At 41.7% G+C, this 23,282-nt stretch overlaps 2 protein-coding genes and 1 non-coding gene across 5 annotated transcripts in view; 2 read left to right on the top strand and 1 right to left on the bottom strand.

The window, feature by feature from the left end:
- The first annotated feature begins 2,005 nt into the window (after positions 1–2,005).
- Positions 2,006–2,076, top strand: TRNAG-CCC. The gene has a single exon. It is a non-coding gene; the product is annotated as a tRNA-Gly (tRNA).
- A 2,600-nt stretch (positions 2,077–4,676) lies between these two features.
- PSMC1 (proteasome 26S subunit, ATPase 1) lies at positions 4,677–14,041 on the top strand. The gene is made up of 11 exons (XM_040558397.1): positions 4,677–4,779; positions 5,190–5,243; positions 6,033–6,129; positions 6,524–6,648; positions 7,245–7,430; positions 7,628–7,756; positions 9,335–9,431; positions 9,571–9,760; positions 11,124–11,275; positions 13,048–13,202; positions 13,735–14,041. Exons 1-11 carry the CDS (start codon positions 4,777–4,779, stop codon positions 13,867–13,869), a joined length of 1,323 nt encoding a protein of 440 aa, XP_040414331.1. The 5' UTR covers positions 4,677–4,776; the 3' UTR covers positions 13,870–14,041.
- Positions 14,042–14,588: 547 nt separating this feature from the next.
- The window catches only part of NRDE2 (NRDE-2, necessary for RNA interference, domain containing), a 33,677-nt gene continuing 24,983 nt past the window's right edge, over positions 14,589–23,282 (bottom strand). The window contains exons 11-14 of one of the 3 annotated variants that reach the window (XM_040558393.1): positions 22,334–23,262; positions 19,996–20,134; positions 17,945–18,016; positions 14,589–17,274 (exon numbers count right to left, since the gene is read on the bottom strand). In XM_040558393.1, coding sequence (XP_040414327.1) covers positions 17,149–17,274; positions 17,945–18,016; positions 19,996–20,134; positions 22,334–23,262 — 1,266 coding nt within the window. In that variant the 3' untranslated portion in view covers positions 14,589–17,148. Of the gene's footprint in view, positions 17,275–17,944; positions 18,017–19,995; positions 20,135–20,166; positions 22,240–22,333; positions 23,263–23,282 lie in introns of those variants that run through there. The other 2 variants (XR_005820225.1, XM_040558396.1) reach the window with 2 other exon arrangements.

Raw genomic sequence — 23,282 nt, 5'->3', positions numbered from 1 at the left:
TGACAGCTGCTTGATGCTAATTCACGCAACATAAAGCTGCGCTAAAGCTGGGGAGCCATTTCGGGGCTCTCCACTCAAACGAGCAATCTGCAGGTGGCTGTTAGCTGCTGTTTAGTCTTTCCTCCTGAGTAATAGCATGGTGATTATGTGCAGGGAAAGAAAGGCAGGGCAAGAGCTCCTGACACCTTGGGGATGCAGCAGTCCCTGCAGGCCAGAGCAGGCTGAGAGCTGCTCTCACCCACACTGAGAGCAAGGCAGCTGCGGAATATCCTGGGGATGGGGAAGGCACAAGGACCACCGCTGTTAGCAGTTTGGAAACACAGTGCCGTGGCAAGGAAGAGCACAGACGTTCTGACTAACGAGACAAGTCATGGAAGATTGAGTGAATCTGTTCTACGGGAATGTTATCTTCATTTGTACATACCCAATAATCCATACCCGATAATTCATACCAAATGGGCTTTAGCTAAGAGCCAGGATGGGGGTAGGGACAAAACTAACAGGCTTCCACTCCTTTTTAAAATGAACAACGTCCAATGAATTGTACATTGCACATGTGTAATGTGGATGTCAGGAAAAGAATGGACGTGAAGGTGACATTCCCATTTTTAAAATTATAATATTAGCCTTGGTGATATGAGAAGGACAATGTAATCATGCTGCCTAATGTAAGGCACTTACGTGAGCAGCTTGATTAAAAAAAGCCATTTCCCTAGTTCGCTGGATGGGCAATGTCAAGTAAAAGACTCTAAAAGACTCTCCCTGAAGGTGATGGTTCTGAATTGGTGGAGAAACTTCTTGGTTGATTCGGAGGGGAGCCTACAGGGAGTCAGCACCCTGCCTATAACAACTACCCTTCATGTAGTCACGTGCCAGTCAGCAGGTGGTGGGAATATCTTCCAAACCCACTATATGTAGCTGCAATAACAAGACTGATCTTTTTCTTATCTGGAGGTTTGTTTACATCTATGGAAACATTTAAAAAAGCTTTAGGTGCCTTGACATGTATTAAGAAATCCAGATTAACCTCAACAGTACAAGCAATCCTAGTGATTTCCTCAATGTACAAAGGGAAAATAAACCTCCCTGCTAGCTACTAATCCCTGCCCTAATATTCCTCCAGACCTCAACTGCCCTCTTCTTCCCCAAATGCTTGGGAAAGATGTGGGCTTTAAAATATGCCTAGAAAATCAGCAGTAAGCTTATTTCAGAATAAAGAAGAGGGAGTAAAAAACACTGTAAGAAAAACACAATGCAAATAAAATAAAATAAAATAAAATAAATCATCCTCCCTGAACAATGCTCAACATTTTTTGATATGAAGGGGCAGCTTTTTGTTGCTCCTAAGGCTATGTTCATTTTTAGCAAACAAAGGACCGTATGTTTTTTTTGGTTACCCCTGCTTGTTCACTTTTTTTTTTTTTTCTTTCTAGTGAGGGCAACACAAAAATCAGAGGCACATTGGTCATTAAACATATTTATTCTTCACATTTCCTAATTTGACATTATCCATGCTCTGCATCTAAACCAAAAATCTGGATGTTGATAGCTAAGACATGCAGCCAGGTTACATAAGTGTATTTCTATAGCACTCGGTTAATCAGCACTGAAAACCCCAAGAGTTCAAAACCATTAACCAGATCACCCCAAATCAGGAAATCGGTTTAAAAAACACAGTATTCCCCTTCTGTGATTCTTGTTTTCTGCCATAACTGTTTCATAGTGTGTTTTTAAATTAATGAGTTGGGTGACAATCTTGACAACATCCTTTTAATATAGCTCTCATATATAATTTCCTAATATTTACAAAAGCTACAAAAACTGATTGCTATCATAGATGTGTCTTGTGAGTTCAGAAATGCAAACCTGAGCTTTTAGGTTCACCCCACACTCCTACCATTCTGGTGAGCTTATGAAATAATTCTCCCACTTCAAATTACTAAGCTACAAGCCACTAAAATCTGGGTTTTATAAGAAGTAGTGACAAGAAATCTGAATCAAAGCCGCACCGCTGGTGTAGTGGTATCATGCAAGATTCCCATTCTTGCGACCCGGGTTCGATTCCCGGGCGGTGCACGGTAATTTTTCGAGTTCAGTTTTGGGCCCCTCAGTACAAGAAGGACATCGAGGCCCTGGAGCATGTCCAGAGAAGGACAACAAAACTGGTGAAGGGCCTGGAACACAAGTCCTTTGAGGAGTGGCTGAGGGAACTGGGGTTGTTTAGTCTGGAGGAGGTTCGGGGGAGACCTTATTGCTGTCTACAGCTACCTGAAAGGAAGGTGTGGGGAGCTGGGGGTCGGCCTCTTCTCACAGATAACTAGTGATAGGACTAGAGGGAATGGCCTCAAGTTGCAGCAGGGGAGGTTTAGGTTGGAAATGAGGAGACATTTCTTCTCAGAAAGAGCAGTCAGGCATTGGGACAGGTTGCCCAGGGAGGTGGTAGAGTCACCGTCCCTGGGGGTGAAAGGAAAGGTTGGATGTGGTGCTTAGGGACATGGTTTACTGGGTGACATTGGTGGTAGGGGGATGGTTGGACCAGGTGATCTTGGAGGTCTTTTCCAACCTTGATGATTTTATGATTCTATGAAACCGGTCCTATCAATTGCAGGTATAATTCTAAATAAATAAGGGTATAACTGAATCTGAAGTGAGACTGAAGAGAGGAAAAATGCATATATTTTAGTGAGAGGATATTCTTTAGCTATACAATGTAAAGTTAAATAAACAAATAAATAAATAAACAGATATGATCCTGTAAGACAGTAAATTCCATAAAGTATGTGTTACAAAAGCACAGCGACTGCTCCAGCAAAGAAGGCAGGCACTTGGGTGCTGCAGGGGACAGGTGGGGAGCAACTTCGGCGGGCCCCAAACAGGGATGGGGCTCCTGTGCTCAGCTCTGTGTGCGCAAGCAGTGGGAAACAGGCTCAACCCCAAACAGGCGTTTGGTTCTGGGTTGAGCACATGCTTGTGTTCAGTCTGTGCTTTACTGTTGCGAATGTCAGTGGAAACACTGAAAGTTTCTACAGCTGTTCCCCAGGAATGTTGCAGACAGGTAGTACATTTACTTGGGCGATTTCTGGAAAACTTTACTAGTGTTCTTTCAGGGCTGCTTGTAGCAAAAGCAATTCTTACAAGAAAAAAACTCTGTGCTTTTATACTGAGTAGCTGATGGAAGAGATGAAAGGAAGCACCAGGTCTAGGGGAAAAAAAAAAAAGTAACTTTGAATACAAATTCAAAGAATATTTACCACTCTTTCTCCTCTGCTGATGCATTCCCACACAGATCTGCTCACAGCAAGGAGTCCTACCAGAAAATTCACCACAATGTCTCTTTATTGGCAGTTAAAACTCCTGAAATTTAGATTTCATTCCTAGACGTACATTTAAAAAAACAACTCACTTTCTTGATTTGTATTTCCATTCTTTCATTACTGAGGTTTTCTAGTTACTCTCTCTGCAAATAACTGTAAAACAAGGTTGGATGCCTTCATTTATTTTGAAAACACAGATGGAAAAAATGTTACAGGAAAACAAACTTTTGGAAGAAGAGCTGCTGGGTTTTTATACACAAAGTTAATTCCTGTTTATATTGTTGGAACAATCAAAACACATGGTAGCTCACACTACAGGTGGAGAACAACCAGTACCAGTAGCACTCTGGAAACATTTGCTGCAGGCAGTACTCAGTGTGCTAGTCCAGACACGGTTTCAGTAGAAGATCCTTTCCTTCCATCAATATTGCAAAACATTACCTCTGGTTTTGTTCCTTTTTTTTTCCTTCTATTTATTTATTCATTTATGGGGGAAATGGGGAAAAAAATATTTATTTACGGGGAAAAGCTTTGGGGACCCAGGATTTGGACTTGATGATCCTTGCGGGTCCCTTCCAACTCGGATGTTCTATGATTCTTTCCATATTTCAGGCTACTCTCTGTAGTGTTCACATATCTGTTTTCACAGTACCGGGCCACACATTGAGAGCGGACTTTGCAGTATATCTGCAAAGGCTAAGATGTGACTGATGACTTCGTCATGATGGTGTATTTTAAAGCACCTCCCGTGACACTGACCCAGGCAAGTGTGGACTGCAGGCAGGAGCTGCAAACACAAAGCTTTCCACTTGTGGCACAACACTACCAGAGCGCTTTGAACTTCCAAGAAAGACCCCTCTGGTAGTGGTTAGGGGACGTAACAACTAACACGACTAAGACACGCTTTTCCAACACATTCAGAAGATTTAATGTAATTTTATAAGATTTAGTGTCATTTTTATGGATATTAACATTGTGGCAGCTGGTTGATGATGAGATGCAATTAAGTATCATGAGCTTCTTGTTCTGATGTGAATTAAAGTGTAGGAATTTCTGAAAAATATCTCATGGGGGAAGAGAGAGTTGAAAGCTCCTCTGATTTCTGGCACTGAGGGGCAGAGCACACCGTTTCACACGATATAATCAAAAGCTGCCGCCCCCAGACTGCTCAGAATGTCACGTTTGTGTGTTACGGGATGTTTCTTCTGTTAAGAAAACCAGAAAGCGTAACTCAGCAGCAGCGCCTCAAAGGGCGGCCGGCAGGAGCCCAGCGCCCTCCCGGCGGGCACCACACGCCTCGCTCCCGCCGGCGGCGGGCGGGCAAATGGCGGCCCCGCCCCGCCCCGCCCCGCCCGCTCCGCCTGCGGGTTCTGGCCCTCTCCGCGCACCGTAGCGCCGCCGCTGCCCTGTTCCCTGCCGGCTGCCGTCGGGCGCGGCGCTTCCGGTGCGGTGCGGAGGGAAGATGGTGAGGGGGGAACGGGGCCGGGGCCGGGCGGCCGCGGCGGGGCTGGGGCGGGCGGTGGGGGGGGCCGGGCCGGGCCGGGCCCTCGGCGCCCCTCAGCGCCCTGGCGGGACCCCGGAGCCCTCAGGAGCCCCTGGGCGCGTTTTGCCGAGTCACGGCGCTGCGAGCGGGGCTGCGCCGAGGGGCCGGCCCCGGTGCGGTGCAGTGCTGTGAGGGTCAGGGCCGCCCGTAACGGCGGCGTGCCGTGCCGCCTGGAGCCCTCTGTCCGCCTCTGACAGGCGGCTGGAGGTTTGTTTAGGTAGGGGGGTCTGAGCGGGCCTGCTGCTTACGCGGAGCTGCGCTTAGGCTTCAGGATTGCTGCGTTTCCACGTCTATTTGGCCCTTGTGATTTTCTATTTTATCGTTTTATTTAGGGTCAAAGTCAAAGTGGTGGACACGGTCCTGGTGGTGGCAAGAAAGATGACAAGGTAACAAAACCCAAACAAACGCCTTTTCTTACAGGTGTGCTACTGCAGAGGCTGGCTGCAGCGGGTTTTAAGTCACTTTTTTTCTTCTCTGCTCCCAGAGCTACGTTGTTTCTTCTGGATGCACACAGGAGAAAATAGGTTTACATTCAAAAATACAAAAGGGGACGTTGGTGCAAAGGAAAACTGAAAATATTTGGCGGTAGAAATTTACTTATAAAAGTAAAAAATAAAAATAAAAGCCCTGTAAATTTGCCTGGGTTAGGAAAGCCTTTAAGGTGGCAGTTAAGTAACTGGTTTTGATTTGAAAATGGAAATGTACGGGTATTTGCATGAGGTCTTTACGTAACGTTGTGGAACCTTAGAGGTCAGTTTCCTTAGGAAATGGAAGCATAATACTGTGTATTGAGAGCTATATATAAGCTGGCAGACTGAAGGCATGTTACGTGTAGATTAAAAACAACAGAAGTGTTCAGCTTCAGTGTTTTCTTCATCCTCTCGTGTATGAGTGGTTTGTGGTTTAGTTCAGGTTTCAGCCTTCTGTGTTCTATATTCACTGAAAATGGAAGAAATCTAAAATAAAATAAGCAGGAGAAGAAATTTTAAAATCTTCTTGAAAATAAGGTTAATACTTCTTTTGGGCTTGTCTCTCTATATCGTAAAGGAAACAATTTTGTTACGTAGTCATTCAGTTGAAGTTGAGCTCTCAGTCTGTGTACCTAACCTCTGCGTGTGTTCTTTCATTGCTTTTATTCTGATTTTTTTTCCCTTGGAATTCCTTTTATGGATAAGGACAAGAAGAAGAAATATGAACCTCCAGTTCCAACCAGAGTGGGGAAAAAGAAGAAGAAAACAAAGGGACCAGATGCTGCCAGCAAACTCCCTCTAGGTGAGCATTCTGCCTGCCCCAGCAGTCCTGTCCCCGAGATGTGGCTGTATGTACAGCTCGAGACACAAATGATTAAACCGCAAGGCCAAATGCAGTTTTATTTCATATAAACTTAAAAATACAAAATAAGATTGTTGTTACGCAAGATGCATCCCATGGATTCCCATTTAAGAGACAGACATTGAAATTAGGAGAAAAGTAGGGGAAATAGCATTTAAAAGACTTTTTTGACCAAAACTTAGTGGGGCAAGATTTACATAGTGATGTTACTTAGTGATTGCTGCTTGTATAGAAAGTATTGTCAGAAAATAAAGCAGAAATTCTGGTAATGAATTAATGGTTGGTACCATGTCAGTCTTGACCTAAAATATTGTGATTCTACTTGTGATTACAGTGACTCCTCACACACAGTGCAGACTCAAACTATTGAAATTAGAGAGGATTAAAGATTACCTGTTAATGGAGGAAGAATTTATCAGAAATCAAGAACAAATGAAACCTTTGGAAGAGAAACAAGAGGTGAGCTTTGAGCGAACTGTTAATGTTAAAATGAGTGGTCTAATGTAATCTACTTCATACAGAAGCAATGGAAAGAAAGTGTCATGAATGTGTAAGTCATTCTAAATGTTATGTGTATTAAAACTTTTCATTATATCTCAATTACTGTTTGGAAAGTAGGGTATTTTTCTAGTGGTTTAATGCGTTTAGTCCAAGCATAGGTTATTACAGATGAGGCAGTAGTTGTTTTTTTTTTTTTTTTTTTTTTTTTTGCTTCTTAGTGGTCTGTGAAAGTGCAGGTCCCATATGAGAAAGAAAGAATATTTTAGCTAGGCATATCCGTATGCTAGTGTCCGTAGAACTAAAATAATAGTGAATTATGTTACTGGCCTGTGCTTTTATGCTTTTTGGGGCAGTGAAACAATAGCAAAAAATGTTTCTGTCATTTGGCTTCTAAAGTGAACTGAGAAATATATTGAATCTCCCAAATGTGCTGTCAGCTTTTAACTGTGCTGTACTTCAGCTGAAGGTAACACTCAAAATTCTGGCCCAACCCATTAATAGTAATGTTTTTGTCTGTGTTCTTAACTTGTTTCTTGAATTCTCCTTGACAACAGGAGGAAAGATCAAAGGTGGATGATCTGAGGGGAACACCGATGTCTGTGGGTACCTTGGAGGAGATCATTGATGATAACCACGCTATTGTGTCCACCTCAGTGGGATCAGAACACTACGTCAGTATTCTGTCTTTTGTGGACAAGGATTTGCTGGAGCCCGGCTGCTCTGTTTTGCTAAATCATAAGGTGAGTTACGCGAGCTGATAAAAGAAGCACACGCTCTTCTGCTGTTTTAACTGGCCTCTGTTCTGAGAATCACAGGATCACAGGGTCTGAGGCTAGTGCCATTTATTCACACACCTAAATGTATGGGTGTTGGGTTTCGGTTTGACCTTGTATCAATGCTGCTTGCTTTCTTTAACAACTCTTAATGCTTGCGTTAGGTTCATGCTGTGATAGGAGTCCTGATGGATGACACAGATCCTCTAGTTACTGTGATGAAAGTTGAGAAAGCTCCTCAAGAAACGTATGCTGACATTGGTGGCCTTGACAACCAGATTCAGGAAATCAAGGTATTCTGATGTGCTAATTTGTGCTGTAAAGTAAACTATAAACATAGCTGTTAGGCCAGGAGCCTGAAGGAGTAACAGCAGAACCAGCTGCTGTTCGTGTGGTGGTGGTTTGTATCTTGCAAGTGCATTTCTTGGTTCAACTTCACTACAGACAACGCATGGACCTAAACAAACCTTTTAAGTTTGTAGTATACCCATTCACAAACCATATGCACAGAAACATCCCACAGTTGCTGTGGAATGTATAGAGCACTGAGCTTATAATCTGTGCGATAATTTATTGGTTTGCAGTGTGTAAGTTGTAAAGTTATTGATTATTGAAAGATAAGGGGGTGCCTTCTGAAAAGTGCAGATGACGTGTAATTGAAGGATTTGAAGGGTGGGGTTTTTTGTTTGTTCGTTTGTGGGGTTTGGTGTATTTTTTGTTTGTTTTCCTACCATCAGAGCTTAGAGCGAACCCTGTGAAAATTCATAGAATCATAGAACGGTTTGGATTGGAAGGGTCCTTAAGGACCATCTGGTTCCAGCCCCCCTGCCATTGGAGGGACACCTCCCACCAGAGCAGGCTGCCCAAAGCCCCATCCAGCCTGGCCTTGAGCACCTCCAGGGATGAGACATCCACAGCTTCTCTGGGCAGCCTGTGCCAGTGCCTCACCGCCCTCAGAGTAAAGAATTTCCTCCTTATATCTAATCTAAGCCTGCCCTTGTTTAGTTTAAAGCCGTTACCCCTTGTCCTGTCACTGAACTCCCTGAAAAAAAAGTCCCTCCCCAGCTTTCCTGTACGGCCCCTTCAGGTACTGGAAGGCTGCTCTAAGGTCTCCCCAGAGCCTTCTCTTCTCCAGGCTGAACAACCCCAGCTCTCAGCCTCTCTTCACAGGAGAGGTGCTCCAGCCCTCTGGGCATCCTTGTGGCCCTCCTCTGGTCTCGCTCCAACAGGTCCATGTCCTTTGTGTGCTGGGGGCCCCAGAGCTGAGCGCAGGGCTCCAGGTGGGGTCTCACAAGAGCAAGTAGAGGGGCAGAATCACCTCCCTCGACCTGCTGACCACACTGCTTTGATGCAGCAGGGTATGGTTGGCTTTCTGGGCTGCAAGTGCACATTGCTGGCTCGTGTTGAGCTTCTCATCAACCAACACCCTCAGTCAAACAGCCAACTCGACTCTTTTGCTTTGGATACACATCCAAAATCATAAATGCACTTAAAACATTCATCTGTAGCGTCTGGTAGCTCATACTGGAAAGCATCCTTTAAGGAAAGTCTCTTCCCTGAAGTACTGTATGAGTGTTTGGGAGCCAGGAACTGAGTTCTAAATTCAGCGTGTTGTGTTTAGATTGAAGGAGGGGGGACTCTCACTGTTTCAACTTGACATGTGGAAGAGAAGCAATAGGAAGACCTGTTTAGGTAGAATAGTTGCCTGCCTTAGAATTGCAGGCAACCGAGATGCATGTTTTTCAAGGTCTGCCTTGCAATTACTTGCGTTCTTTTTGCCTTTTATTAATGCAGTCCTGAAGAACCCCACAGATCTTCTGTGGAGAGCGCTCACTGTTTATAAAAACACATTTGTTTTTGTCATGATGCAGGAGTCTGTGGAGCTTCCCCTCACCCATCCTGAGTATTACGAAGAGATGGGGATAAAGCCGCCCAAAGGAGTCATTCTGTATGGCCCGCCTGGCACAGGTATCTTAGAGTTCTGTACCAAGCTAGCACAAGAAAAATTATACTTGGGTAGCGTTAAACCACTGCCACGTCTGTCACAAATTTGATGTGACTTTTTTATTTTGCCTGCAGACTAATTACAGTATTTCTTTGCAATCAGGTAAAACTTTACTGGCCAAAGCAGTAGCAAACCAAACTTCAGCGACCTTCCTGCGAGTTGTTGGTTCAGAACTTATACAGAAGTACTTGGGTGATGGTCCAAAGCTCGTGCGCGAACTGTTCCGTGTGGCTGAAGAGCATGCTCCGTCCATTGTCTTCATTGATGAAATCGATGCCATTGGTACAAAGAGGTACGGTGTTCTAGCTTCCACGTCACACAGAGGTATTGCCAAGGACAATAGAAGGCTTACTGGAAAGTCATCGTTTTCAACCATATTGATACCCTGTTTCTTAGCTCTGCTACCATTTCTGTAATATTTTTGATTTAAGCAATTTTCTGCAAGTAAGAAGTCAACTGTTCAGACTAACATAAACACCACAACATTTTTGTGTTAAATAGGTGTGACCAGAGATTTAACCTCTTTTCTCTTGCTACCTGGTTCCATGACACAGTGTCTTGCAGTGGAAGAGGCACCGTGCAAGTGTCTATGGCATGCTTTCAGGGCAAGTGCAAACACAAGAACTGGCTTTGGTGATTCAAGAGTAAAGCAGTGTATTTAACACTGAGTACATCTATGTGTTGTTTGCCTTTCTAAATAGGTAGCTGAACAGTTACAACTAAGTTTTTAGAACGTTCTGTGGGAAGTTACAGAGTGTAATGTCATGGATGTGGAATTTGATCAGCATTGCTTATGTCAAGCTAAGCTGTTGTTCGGCCTGTAGCCAAGCTGTATTTGAAAACTCCGTAGGCTGCTTGGAGCTGTCCAATTCAGATAGGCTTTAAAGCAGTTATATGTTCTCCTTTAAATAAACAAAATGATGCTCATATATCTTACTACACAGCTGCCAGCCTGAATCTCCAGTATAAAGGAGCTTCTGCCCCCCGTATTTCAGCACATGTGGAACAGATGGGGCTGATGGGGAAGTGTGTAACACTCAGAATTCTTCATAACCGCTACGTTGCTTCAGACTGTTCCTAAACATGGATGAGGCTTTTTGCATGAAGAGTACCTAGTCTGGTATTTGCAAAGTGAAGTGACTAAAGCACAAAGCACAGAACTCTATCCCCTGGTACCTGTGTTTTAGGAAGGGCAGAGTAAAACCAGGAGCCACATTAGTAAGGCTGAAAAGCATACAGTTGTGCCTGTGTGCATAAGGGAAAAAACAACTGTCCGGCTTTATTTTCTTCCAAGTTGGATGCGTGTCCTTGTAAGAACTAGTTTTGTGTTTTGTTTTTTCTTTTACATTTTTGTTCATCTGTTAAGGAGAGATGAGATTTCCAACTACATTACAGACATTGGAAAAGAACGGACTTCCTTCACGTAATTGCTGTTATTTTGTACAGCTACAAGAATAGTTCAGTGCCTCTGTACTTACCTAGATGTCACAATTAGATTGTGAAAACCTGCTTTTTGCTTTCTATAGGTGAATGTTTAAAATTCTGTTGTAACACAGGCATTTTAAAAAGACTGTTTTGTGTATTTGTGGCAGTTAACGTGAAGTATGTTCTTAAATTCGCATAGTGCTTTTCCTGACTATTTTGTTGTCTTACAGGTATGACTCAAATTCAGGCGGTGAGAGAGAGATCCAGCGTACAATGCTGGAGCTGCTGAACCAGCTGGATGGGTTTGACTCTCGTGGGGACGTTAAAGTTATCATGGCCACAAACAGAATAGAAACACTGGATCCAGCTCTAATTAGGCCAGGTAAGAGACTTCCCAGCGTGTATGCTTAAGGCACTTGCCCCTGTGAAAGGACTTGTCACACAGCTTATTGAACACATGGGCTGGTCAGAAGAATGCCTGTCAGTGGTTTGTCTCTATTCACCTTCTCATCTATGCTGGTGTGTCTGTTAAAATCAGAACCCATTCACAAGTTTCTAAATGGAAGAAGAACCTGGGCCGGAGAAGAAATGTGTTAACTCCTCTTATAGTATAAATAATTAAAACATTCTTCCTTTGTATTAAGATGGCACAGGTATTTTGTGAAGTGATTGTTAACATGGTATGTAGTGGAGCAGCAGCATTTTGTTAACACCTTCAGCAGCTGGGGAAAGTAGGGCGTTACCATTTGAATTCAATAGGTGAGACCTTAAGTTGAACAGTGGGTGGATTTTGATGCAGTGATACCAGTCTGCTTCTTTAGTGACCTGTCATTTCGGGGATGAGCGAGGGAGAAATAGTATCTTAATTTTTATATGTGTGTTACATGTTGAGCCAAGAGCTTGAACAGACACAAATACTATTCTTAAATGGCCAGTAAAAATGTACCAAAACCTGCATAAATACATGTGGTGTCTTTTAAACGAGAAGTTTGAAAGCAACAGAGAGATCAAGGGAATAAGCTTCCTGGTAGAGTCCTTGAGTAAACCTTAAGTATTGAAGGAGTTGTAAAGATATTTTTCCTAAGTAACATAGGTAAAATAGAGAGTAAAGATAATTCTAGATGAATGTATCTGAGTGGTCAATAGACTGTATGGAACCAAGGAGTTTAGAGAGAACCTCCACCATATGAAGTTGCTGAGGTGTGATTTTTCAATAAGCTGGTTTTGTCTCCATCTTAGGCTTACCCCTCCAAATCAAAAGCAGTTGTTGTTTGAGAACTGAGCAGAAAGTACTGTACTGATGTTAAAAGCCAAGTTAGGGTGTTCTGAAATTAAATGGAAAGAAACCTCCTATGCCTATCATGTATTTAAATTACCAGTGCTTGAGCAACTGTGGCACGAGCTTGGTAAACTGTTACCAGTGTGTGTTTTACTCTGCAATACTGTATGTGGTACCATCAACCCCTCGTAGTAAAGACTGTAAAACTAGAGAAGAACGAGTGTGATCTGGAGATGGAAAATATCTTTAAAAGGAATGCTTATTAAGTTGGAACCATAGGAGCTGGAACAGCTTTCTGGCAGGAGGGACTTCAGGAAATATCTGGTAGGAACTTCCAGCAGAACTTTTATGCAAAGCCTTCTTTCTTCATATAGGTTTTACAGTACTACGTAACACTTTTTTTTTGAGAGGTTAATTATATAGGAAGGGTTCATATTGCCACAGTAACTTCTTTTTTGTGTGTATGTGGCAGAGTTAAATGTAATCGTTTAGCTTCAGAGCTAAATGTAATCTCAGTAAAATGAAGTGTGTTACTAGAGTATAGGTATTGGATTAACACTTCTCTGTGGTATGATGAATTATTCTTATATTTACACGACTCAAGGAAGCTAGGGTTCTTGAAGCCTCACAGATAAGATGCCTTTTACTTGCAGTTACACAGACTTTTACAAAGCAGCAGTGCATCTCTTTTCAGCTCCACCTTTATGTTCATTACAAACAGAACTGTCTGATCTCACTTTCTACTCTAAGACATGATTGATTCTGGCATGAAGGTAGTTACCATCAGTATAAATTTGAAATGTTCTTCCTGCTCTTTTTCCAGTAAATGCACACAAAAAAACAAACAACTAAGCATGAACTTCTCTTTTGTGCAGGACGTATCGACAGGAAAATAGAGTTCCCTCTACCTGATGAGAAGACCAAGAAACGAATCTTTCAGATTCACACAAGCAGGATGACGCTGGCAGACGATGTGACGTTGGATGAGCTGATTATGGCAAAAGATGATCTCAGTGGTGCAGATATTAAGGTGTGTACACCACCATTGTTCATAGTTCAAAACCTAAATCCCAAGTTTAACTGTATCCAAAACTTCATAAATTAGAAAAGGAATATGGAATCATGCGGAAGCATCCAAGATATTGTTAATCATGCAAAACAGTCCAGGATAAGAAGCATACTATGTCTGAAGTAAACAAAGGTCTTGCTAGAGTTACCACATGGCATTAACTTTCCTTTGTCACCCCACAGCAGAAGTGTAACAATCTGCAGTTACGAGCTGGATGCCTTTGTTCTGTGGGGAGGAGGGAAATGGGAATTATTGTGAAGCTGCATTTCTTTTGTCATGCAACCACTACTTTATGGAAAGTCATCTGGCTTTATCCAGATCGTGTTACATGCTTCAGTGCTACTAAACAGTAGCGAAAACTGAATTTTAATTTTGCTAACAACCTTCACCACTACAGCCTGAGCAGAATTTTGGTATAGCTCTAGCTATCTTCTGAGGTGTTGTTTGAAGTAGCTGCAGAATCAGTAACTTACTTTTGCTTTCTCTGTTGTAGGCAATTTGTACAGAAGCTGGGTTGATGGCATTGAGGGAACGGAGAATGAAAGTAACAAATGAAGACTTCAAAAAATCAAAAGAGAACGTTCTCTATAAGAAGCAAGAGGGAACCCCCGAGGGCCTGTATCTTTAAGTCATCTCTGCCTGTTCAGGAACTTTTGGGAGCTCTTTCCTGGTTGAGATGACTGTTGTGTGTAAAACCAGAGAGTCTAGCTAATTCTCATTCCTGAAGAGGTTAAGTTCTGGTGGACAGTGGTTTTCAGTCAGTGTAACACTTTGTTTCCCAATAAAACATTTATTTGAACTGAACTGCTTTGGTGATAATTAAGAGTTACTTACACCATTGTTGCTTTAGTCAGACTTGTTTCCAACAAGAAGTGCTGGCACACCCCTATGCATAGCGAAGAGCACATCAGTAGGTTCCCCACTGCTCAGTCCTTGTTAGGCAGGGTCATCTTATACAAGTACTGCAACTTGCCTCTATTCTTAGAACTAGAGTACCTTTTTTTTCCCTGGGGCAGTGGGGGGCAGGTCATGCCTGCCTAACTAGTACAAAAGTCACCTCCAAGTACCTCACTTTCCTAAGTAATATATACATAAAAATTAATGAAAAAACTAAACCCTTAAGGTTTATCGTATGTTACAGAAAAGTACCCTCTATCTAGCATTTGTGCTTCCAAGAAGCAAGATAGATTACTCAGTGATATTAGTGTAAAGACTTAAATATGTTTGGGTAAAGCACTTGTAACATTAACGAAGGGCACTTCTAACTCATTCATTTCCAAACACTATATGCTTGATTTTAAAAGTTGTTTATATATATATATAAAATATATATAAATAAAAGCTGTTAGTTTGGTATACAGAATGCAATTAAGTAGTGCACAGTCTTTGCTGTGGAAACTTTCTGTGGGAAGAAAATCTGCACAGTAACAGAAATTTGGAAGTTACACATAAAGCAATCCCTTTGATAACTGCCAGTGCTGTTAACAACAATGGCAGCAGCAAGGCCAAGAGATGATGTTTTTCCATGTTAAAATTGTGGTTCATTGTTAAAAACAAATCCTACATATGAAGGGAATCTTTATCTGGATGACAGGAACCCTGAAATAGAGCTGGTTTTCATCTGGAGAAAGGGAAAAAAAACAGCAACATTTATTACCCATTCCTGTAAATCTTACGAGATCTGTCTCTGTGGAAAAGTCACTAAGCCAGCACTTTTTTAGGCAAGCACTTTCTAATCATGACAGTGGGCCTCATCTCTGCTTGATGGGCTCAAGAGCTTTAGAACATGCAGTAAACAAGGCTTTCTTTTTTATCTGGGACACAGCTGGTAAGGCAGGCAAGAAGCAACAACCACAGAGAGGCTGGTGGAACTGACAAGGAAAGCTGCAAGGTATGAAACAAGATCAAGAACTGTGTTCTGGTATATTGACTACCACAACATTAACTGAAGAAGAAACATATTTGACAGATGTTTAGCTTTTACAGCAGAATTTAACTTCTGCCACTTTCTACAACATTTCTAAAATCAAATCAAAAAAAAAATGAAGACAAAAGCAACAGAGCCAGCATATTCACCATAGAGACAAAAAAATCTCATGGGGTCTGAATTAAAAGGCAAGACTTACTCCAGGAGCACCACTAGGTGAGCAGCCCCTGACCAGCTGCTTCCTTCACTTGGGGTGGAGTGATGCACCAGGAAAAGCTGTGCAAAAGAGAGGAAGGGCCCCAGAGGAGGGATCACATGGAATACAAAGGTGATCAAAGGAGACACACAGGAGCAGAAACTTGCTGCCCCTCATCCCTACCTCCATGTCCCTTCCAGGTCTTTAGAGGAAATGGCATTCTGCTTTGACAGAAGAGCAAAAGCAAATTAAAAAAAAATCACTTTTTGATGTCACCATTCAATACACAAAGTAACTCCTACCTCCAATTCAGAAGGTCTCTCATATTGGAAAGAAGCATGGATTTTAAAAATAATTCATCTTTGGAAAAAAAAAAAAGTTATTTTATAGAAAAAACAGCATCACCTACGATCACCAGGATATTATAAGGCTCTTAGAATATGCTCTATTACCATTTTAAAATTTTGCATATTCCCTGTAACATTTAAAATGCTTTAACAAAGATGAATAAATGAAGTGCAGCCTAAACTAACATGTCTATCTTGTGCTATGTTGCCTTTAGGCAAAAATGAGCTAGAGGTTGTGTGACTTTCTCCAGCCACAGTTTTCCATGTAATCACATCTCACCAGCTGGATGACCCACAACTGTTTTAGTGCTGTTAGTGACAGCTGTTTGTTTTCTTCTAAAACCAAACCAAAACAAAAACCTCTGAAACAGTTTCAGGTACTCAGTAGCTCTATTTCAGATGAGGATCTAGTTTTTGAGTTCTTGAGTGTCTCGAGTAGGAACACTAAATACAGTCTTCTACATATTTCAGTATCTTCTGTCTTACAAAATAAATATACAACAATTATATTGCTAAATTGTTACCATATTTCATGTTATTTCTCTAGAAGCTGGCCTAGAGACTCTTGGAATTGAAGCTACTAATGAGAGAGTCATGCTTTGACTATTCTGCCTTCTTTGGTGATGATTAAATACAGAACAGACCTCTACTTCTCTCATGATGATTGCCTATATTTGGGTCAAAAGAGAGTAATCAATTACAAAAACTTTTTTTAAATTGGGCTGCTTAGAGATGCACTATAAAATTTCATTGTTGATACATTGTTGATACATTAACAATCTTATTGAATTAAGAAAGAAAATAATTCAAGTTCCATTTGAATTTTAAAAATTAAGGTATATTTTTCATAAATATTCATATTAAAATGGTCATCTGTCAAAACATATAAACACAAGTCCAAAATAGGTGCTTGCACAAGCAAAGATTTGGCCTTCACTGTTTATGAACAGATGTAACTGTTGTTTGACTCAGTAGTTATATATACACACGCATACCAAGCTGAAGGAAATTACTGAAGTCTGCCAGCTGGAGGACAGTGGAGCATCCACTTGGCAGATGTTTATTTCCTGTGCTGTTCACCAAACCATAATTGGCATGTACTGAATCTCTATTGAACTCCAGGGAATGTAATTTCAAACAATAGAATAAGAAATGTGGGCAACATTCAACAGGAGGATATCTGCGAGAGGGCATCCTTCTGTGGGAGTCAGCAATACTTCAGAGAAATGGATGCATTTCTGCGGGCAAAATGCAGTACTTGATCCCAGAATACTCACAGCTAGTAGAACTCCATTTTGATAGCAATTTGTACAAAAGCTTTAAAAAAAAGTACATAGTACCCAAGTCCCAACAGAGCTCCAGCTTGTAGAGAGACAGTTCTAAGTGTTAGTTTTAGAACTAGCTTGTGTACTTTTTTCACTCTTACACAATCTTCTCTTAGACTTCTAACAGTAGATCCAGCTCTTCCATAGGTACCCGCACTCTTAATTCTTTTTCAGTCATTAGATCAAGTGTCTCTTGCAGCTGATCAGGGAAGTACTCTATTGCATCCATATACAGTACCTAGAAAGGCAACATTAAATTTTTTTTATCTGCCATTTTTCTATCACAGCAAGACACATAATAGAAAGGTTATGTAGACACGCAAACAACCCTGCAGCAAGAACACAGGAAATAGCATACGCTTCTTAAAAATAATACAAACAGAACTAGAATTTCTACCTTCACAGCAATGTAGATGTTTAACCAAAGCCTTTTCCAACTGTTACTAAATAGTCGTATTCAAAAAGATAAAACGCATAGATCAAGAGGTGCTGGAGCATTTGCAGCATACTCAGACATCACCTGGGTGAGTTGTGGGTGCTCCTGAATAACTTCTCTTACAATTAGTTAAACACATCCAACTTGCCTGTATATTTCTGCTACCAACACAGTGATGATGAAACATGGTCTGCAAGACACAACTAATCCTAGATCTATGAATTTGGTATCTCCTTTTTTCATGCAATATAACACCTTTCTGTTCTCAAATGCAAACAACACTGACCACTATGTTTGTCTCCATTTCAGATCTCTCTTTTTTTTGCAAAAAAATCTTACATCTGCTTTTCGGAAAGCTCTACTTTCATTTCATGTAACTCATTATGATAACTACTAAATTGAAACTTTTTTTTAAATACAGAACTTCAAAAATTAGAGTACTGATGACAGGCTTATTTTTTTCAATGCTTACCTTTGTCCAAGGACAGTTCTGAATGGCTTTATAAAACAATCCTTTACTTTTTTCTTTTTTTCCTACTGAAACCTGTGTGAGAAAAAAAATGTTCACAATTCAATACAGTAATAGCTGAAATAATAGAACAATTGTATGTGAAACAACGAAATTCCCAATGAAAAGCTCAGTGTTTCTCTGTTGAGGAGTCCTTCCTATGATACCCTGTGATGGCTATACAGTTTGATAGGTTACACTGATGATTCCCTGCGTAATCAGAGATGTCCTTAGGGGGTTTCAGGGACTTTACTCCCAAGACAAGTAGGAGAATAAAGAGCAGCAGAAGGAGCTTCTACTGAATATTTCAGTTGAAGTCAGCGCTTTTGCCTGTATTTGACAGTAATACCACAATGGGCAAGAGCGTGAATCACTACCCAAAACTTAAACCACACAAGAGCATCTCTGGTACCGTGAATATATGATTTTTATGCACTGAAGATACTATACACATATGCTTTCTCACTCAGGAGAAGCTTGTTAAGGTTGGAACCCCTTATATACAAAAACGGACATGTTACATTAGCACCCGTCCCTTCCAACCCCTACAGTTCTGTGATTCTCCGTCAAAGTACTCATTCAACCATTTGATACAAGTACAGAGCACACAGCTATCAAAGTTAAAAAAAAAAAAAAAAAAAGGAGGGGTAGCAGAGGTCAGAGTGCTGAACAGTCTGCTTAGCTTCAGTCGTCCCGGTTACGGATAAAAGTAACTACCATTTCTGGTGAAGAAATCTTTTGAATCGGGTTGCTTTAAAAAACACTTTACAAACACAGGATTTCACAGTCATTCCAAAAAAGCAGTAATTTCAAGATACCAAAAATATATTAAATGCGTCGAGATGCGCAGAGAAGAAGAGATCTTCAGCCACAAAATCACCTTTTCTCTTGTTCTGACTATTGCTAAAAATCAGCAGGTTCCCTTGTCAATTCTTAAAATCCAGAAATTCTTTTTCATATTATTGTGACATTGGTTGTAGAAACTGTTTGGGTGTCCTGATCTCCCTTTGCTGAATAGTGATACATCTCACTTACTGGAAACCCCCCTACCACAGCTGTGCTGAAATCTGGCTCAGCGCTGGTGAGGCCACGCCTGGAGTACTACGTCCAGGTCTGGGCTCCCCTGCCCAGGAGAGGCATGGACACAGTGAAGGAAGTGCAACGAAGGAGCACAAAGATGGTTGAGAGATGGGAGCATCGCCCCTATGAGGAGAGGCTGAGAGAGCTGGGACTGTTCAGCTGGGAGCAGCGCCCAGTGCCAGGACAAGAGGCACAATCTGGAACGCAGGAGGTTTCATCTGAACGTCAGGAAGCACTTCACTGTGCGGGTGACTGAGCACTGGCACAGGTTGCCCCAAAAGGCTGCAGAGTCTCCCTCCCAGGAGATCTTCAGAAGCCATCTGGACACGGTCCTGGGCAGCCTGCTCTGGCAAGTCCTGCTGGAGCAGGGGGGCTGGACCAGATGGCCTCCAGAGGTGCCATTCTGTGATCCCGTGAAGTTGTACAAAATCAGGATCCAGCTCTGACTGAAATATCAAAGTCCTTACAATCTCCATACAGAACACTAAAGTAGGTCTAAAACAGGAATTCAAGTCATCATCGCTTATTTACACAAAAATCATAAAATCCTACATCCCTTCCTTAGATTTGCTTCCTTTTTTCTTACGTTTTGCTCCCCTGCCCACTTGCCTTTATATTGTGAGACAGACCAGGGGGAATCCATCTATTGGTATCTCATGACATTATTTTTATCTGTGTGAGATGGCAGCCACAATAACTTACATGCACCTGTATTAAAACCACACTGTCAGAAGCTATCACTCCTCCTGATCTGCAAGAATTAAATTTTCCCTAATATGCCAAAAAATAAACAGCATTACAGTTCACAAATATATCACCTTGAAAATCATATAGCTATGGCACCATTTAGTGGTTTTTTTAATACAGCATTGCAGCTGTGCTCATAAGGAGTTCCAGATATGGTAGATGTAGTAAAATTGATACACTCTTCTTACCAGAAAGTTCAAATACATTCTCCACAGCAGCGGACAATGGGTACCATTCTCACTCTGAATTGCATGTTCAAATAGAGCTATAATCCTATTCGTTAACCCAGTTTCAGGAATAGTGGAATATATTTCACCAACATCTGCCCTGAAACAGAGAGGGGAAAAAAGAAAAACACAATCACTTAAACATAAGCTAAAGGACCACATTCAGATGCAAGAGGGTAGAGATCAACATACTGTCTTCTGTTCATACAGCACTGTATATGGGCAATTTTGCATTTCATGCTGCGAACTCTGAATGTTATAAAACTGATTTTTAGCACTTCCTAATCTAATGCACAATTTTCTAAATAGGAAATTCCATTAAAAGTAGATAAATGAGATATTTTGCAGAAATTACAGCATGTTGAAAAATTAACCCTGTTCAACTGGAGGAGATGATTTTTCTGAGAACAATAACCTGCTATCATATGATCTTAAAACACTTTGTGTTCATTCAAGATGACGTATTGTTCAAAACTTGGCAGAGCAGCCCAAACCAAATCTGAGTCTAGGTCAGGAAGCCTTCTTTTGGCACCCAGGCAAGTCTGCTCAAGTTTACCCCTGGTACCTTTGTAACACCATCTGTAGGTCTTGTATCAAGCCCTAGGTTACAGCTCTGGATGTCAACTGTGACTGAAACAGAAAACCATTTTATTTTTGACCCAGAGTTTCGAATCCCACAAGTTCCAGGCAGAACACAAAACGAGGTGCATGTTTTTTGATGCTTGCATTGGAAGAAAGAGCCTGGAGCACTCATGGCAGCATCACCCCTCTCTCTGCATTTTCCTATCCTGCCAGCTTGCTCCACTCAAGCTTAGTGCTCCTCATTTGCCTCTTTCTTCAAGGGTCTTTAAGGTCACGTTTCCTCTCATCGTAACCTTAGCCATGGCAGAATATGATGTAATGTACTCTCCATGGAGTCAGACATTTGGAGCATTGTATCTCACCTTGATATATGTATGCTGCTGTTTTACCCTTGATGTTCATTTCATTAATGAATTCCATGCATTTAAACACGCAGAAATAAGAAGCAGAATATGAAACAGTCACGCATACTACAGACCTTTGCTTAGTTTATCACAACATCATAAAACATTTTTAATTCATGACTCACAGGCCATTTATCTCTTTTGCAGTAGTTCAGCTGCACTCTTGCAACATCCAGCTTGTCCCTATACAAACGTAGTTTACAGGAACAGCTATGCTAGCAGAAAACAATCTGGAAAGGAACTAAATGTCACAGAGAAAATCACCACTCTGGAATTTTAACATGGGTTTCCAGTAACAAGAATGAAAACCCATCATATTGTCAGTCTGTAATTAACAGTAAATCAAATCACAATCCTCCTTTACATTTGATGGCAGTAGAATTTTTATTACAATTTAGGATCACAAACCCTGACAGCTCAGGAATGTCACTGCCATGAGTGCATGCCTGTTGCCAGACTGTGGCGATCAAAGCAGTGGGCACATCATCATTTTAAAGTATACTGATAATTTCATCAAGTGCTAATATCGTACGCTTACAGCTATGTAAAGCTTCCAGATAACGTCTTCCTAGAAATCTCTGTTGCTACGTGCAGACACAAAGAACCAAGCTGCCAGTATTGTAGGTACGTAGGTAGCACGGCATAGGTAGCTCCTAGCAATGGGTAGACAAGTTAAAGAGACTCAGCTTTATGAATAATCATATACCTCTAATTCCACACATCTCCTACCCTTTTTTCCTTTCCTGGGAGCATAATATCTGAGCCCGGACCATACTACAAATTCAGGAAATTTCCAGCCTCTTCTACCTAGCAACAGCCCCATATAAAAACCAAACCCTCAAGTACTCACTATGGAAACAGATCTGCCACCACTGTATTCTGCGACACCGGAGTAAAGTAGGGCAGTGAGCTCAGCCAGAAACTGATGTAGCTCTGTTTTACACTCCTTTTTGCTGTACGTATTAAAATGCAGCAGTTTCTAGGCTCATCATGTCTACTCTGGCCATCTAGGCAGGCTCTTAGTCATTTAAAAATCATGTAAAGAACTATGTACCATCCTGATGTCAGAGCTGAGCAATCAAACACAAGCAACGCACAACTTGAGCCAGCAGAAAGGACATGAGACTATAACCTAGGCCTTTAATTTTGTTCAGGATTCTGTCACCATCTCACTGTCTGGTCTCGAACAAATAACCCTCCCTAGTCATAGCATCTTCATCTGCAAAATAAGAACAATGATAGCAATTTTCTCTCCTCTGTTAAGTGATCAAACAGAAAAAAAAGGGTCATCATAAGGAGCTGCAAGATATTACCTCTGGACGTGCTCAGTAAGTTTTTTTCTCATCTGCTCTGCTTGGATTGCAAACAGCCACGGCTCTAAAGAGTTGGTAGACCTTGTGACACCATCAAAAAACCTTCGTGCTTTGCTAGCAGTGTGAGACTTCCCTTGGACCTGGATGTACGACCTCCAGAGGGACTGGTTGCTAGGATATCGCCTCAGCGCCTCCGTTAGGGCCTCTCGCAAAGGATTCAAAGGATAAACACTAATTTTCATGTGGAACCTGAGTAAATTTGTGTGCAGCAGTGTGACAGCTTCAAGAGCACTGGGAAGATTTTGAATGCCAGAATTCGCTCTGGTATTTTCACATTCCTCTGGAGCAGGAACTTGAAGCTTTTCTGAAGCCTGTGCATATATCAATACCGCAGCATCGATCCCAACAGTCAAGTACTGGAACACTGCGTAACAACCAACCAAGTTCACCAGCTGGTTACACTCACCGACCTGATCCCGATCAGAAACTGGTGTTTTACTTAAATAATCTTGCACTGCACGCTCATACGTCTTACGAGCTTTCAAGACATTAACAGATAACACTTGTCCATTATAGGGCACGTATGGTCCACTTTCAGTCAATTTAGTCAATATATGAACAGCGCGTGACGTGACAGCTCCTTCCAGGCTTTTCAGTAGTTCCACTTCCAGCTGAGCATAAAGCAGACTGAGGCTGCACAGCTTGGGACTCTTCAATCCTCCCGTCTCTGCTGTGCTAAGAGCTGTGTCAAATACCTTCCTAGCATCATCGATGTTACCAAGCAGCCACTCTAGGTAGGCATACAGTTTCCAGAGAGAAAGGTCATTTCGGTTGTCAGGTGCTTTAAGGAGATTCTTGGCCAATTTTTTACTTTTCCTCCCTTGTGCTTTCAGCTTCTTCTTGTTTTTTGTTTGGAGACACTGAACTACCTGCAAGGAAGAATAAACAG

The sequence above is a fragment of the Cygnus olor genome, chromosome 5 (genome assembly GCF_009769625.2).
Source record: "Cygnus olor isolate bCygOlo1 chromosome 5, bCygOlo1.pri.v2, whole genome shotgun sequence".
NCBI lineage: Eukaryota > Metazoa > Chordata > Aves > Anseriformes > Anatidae > Cygnus > Cygnus olor.
The sequence above is the reverse complement of the archived record's forward strand: the minus strand, read 5'-3'. Positions and strand labels throughout refer to the sequence as shown.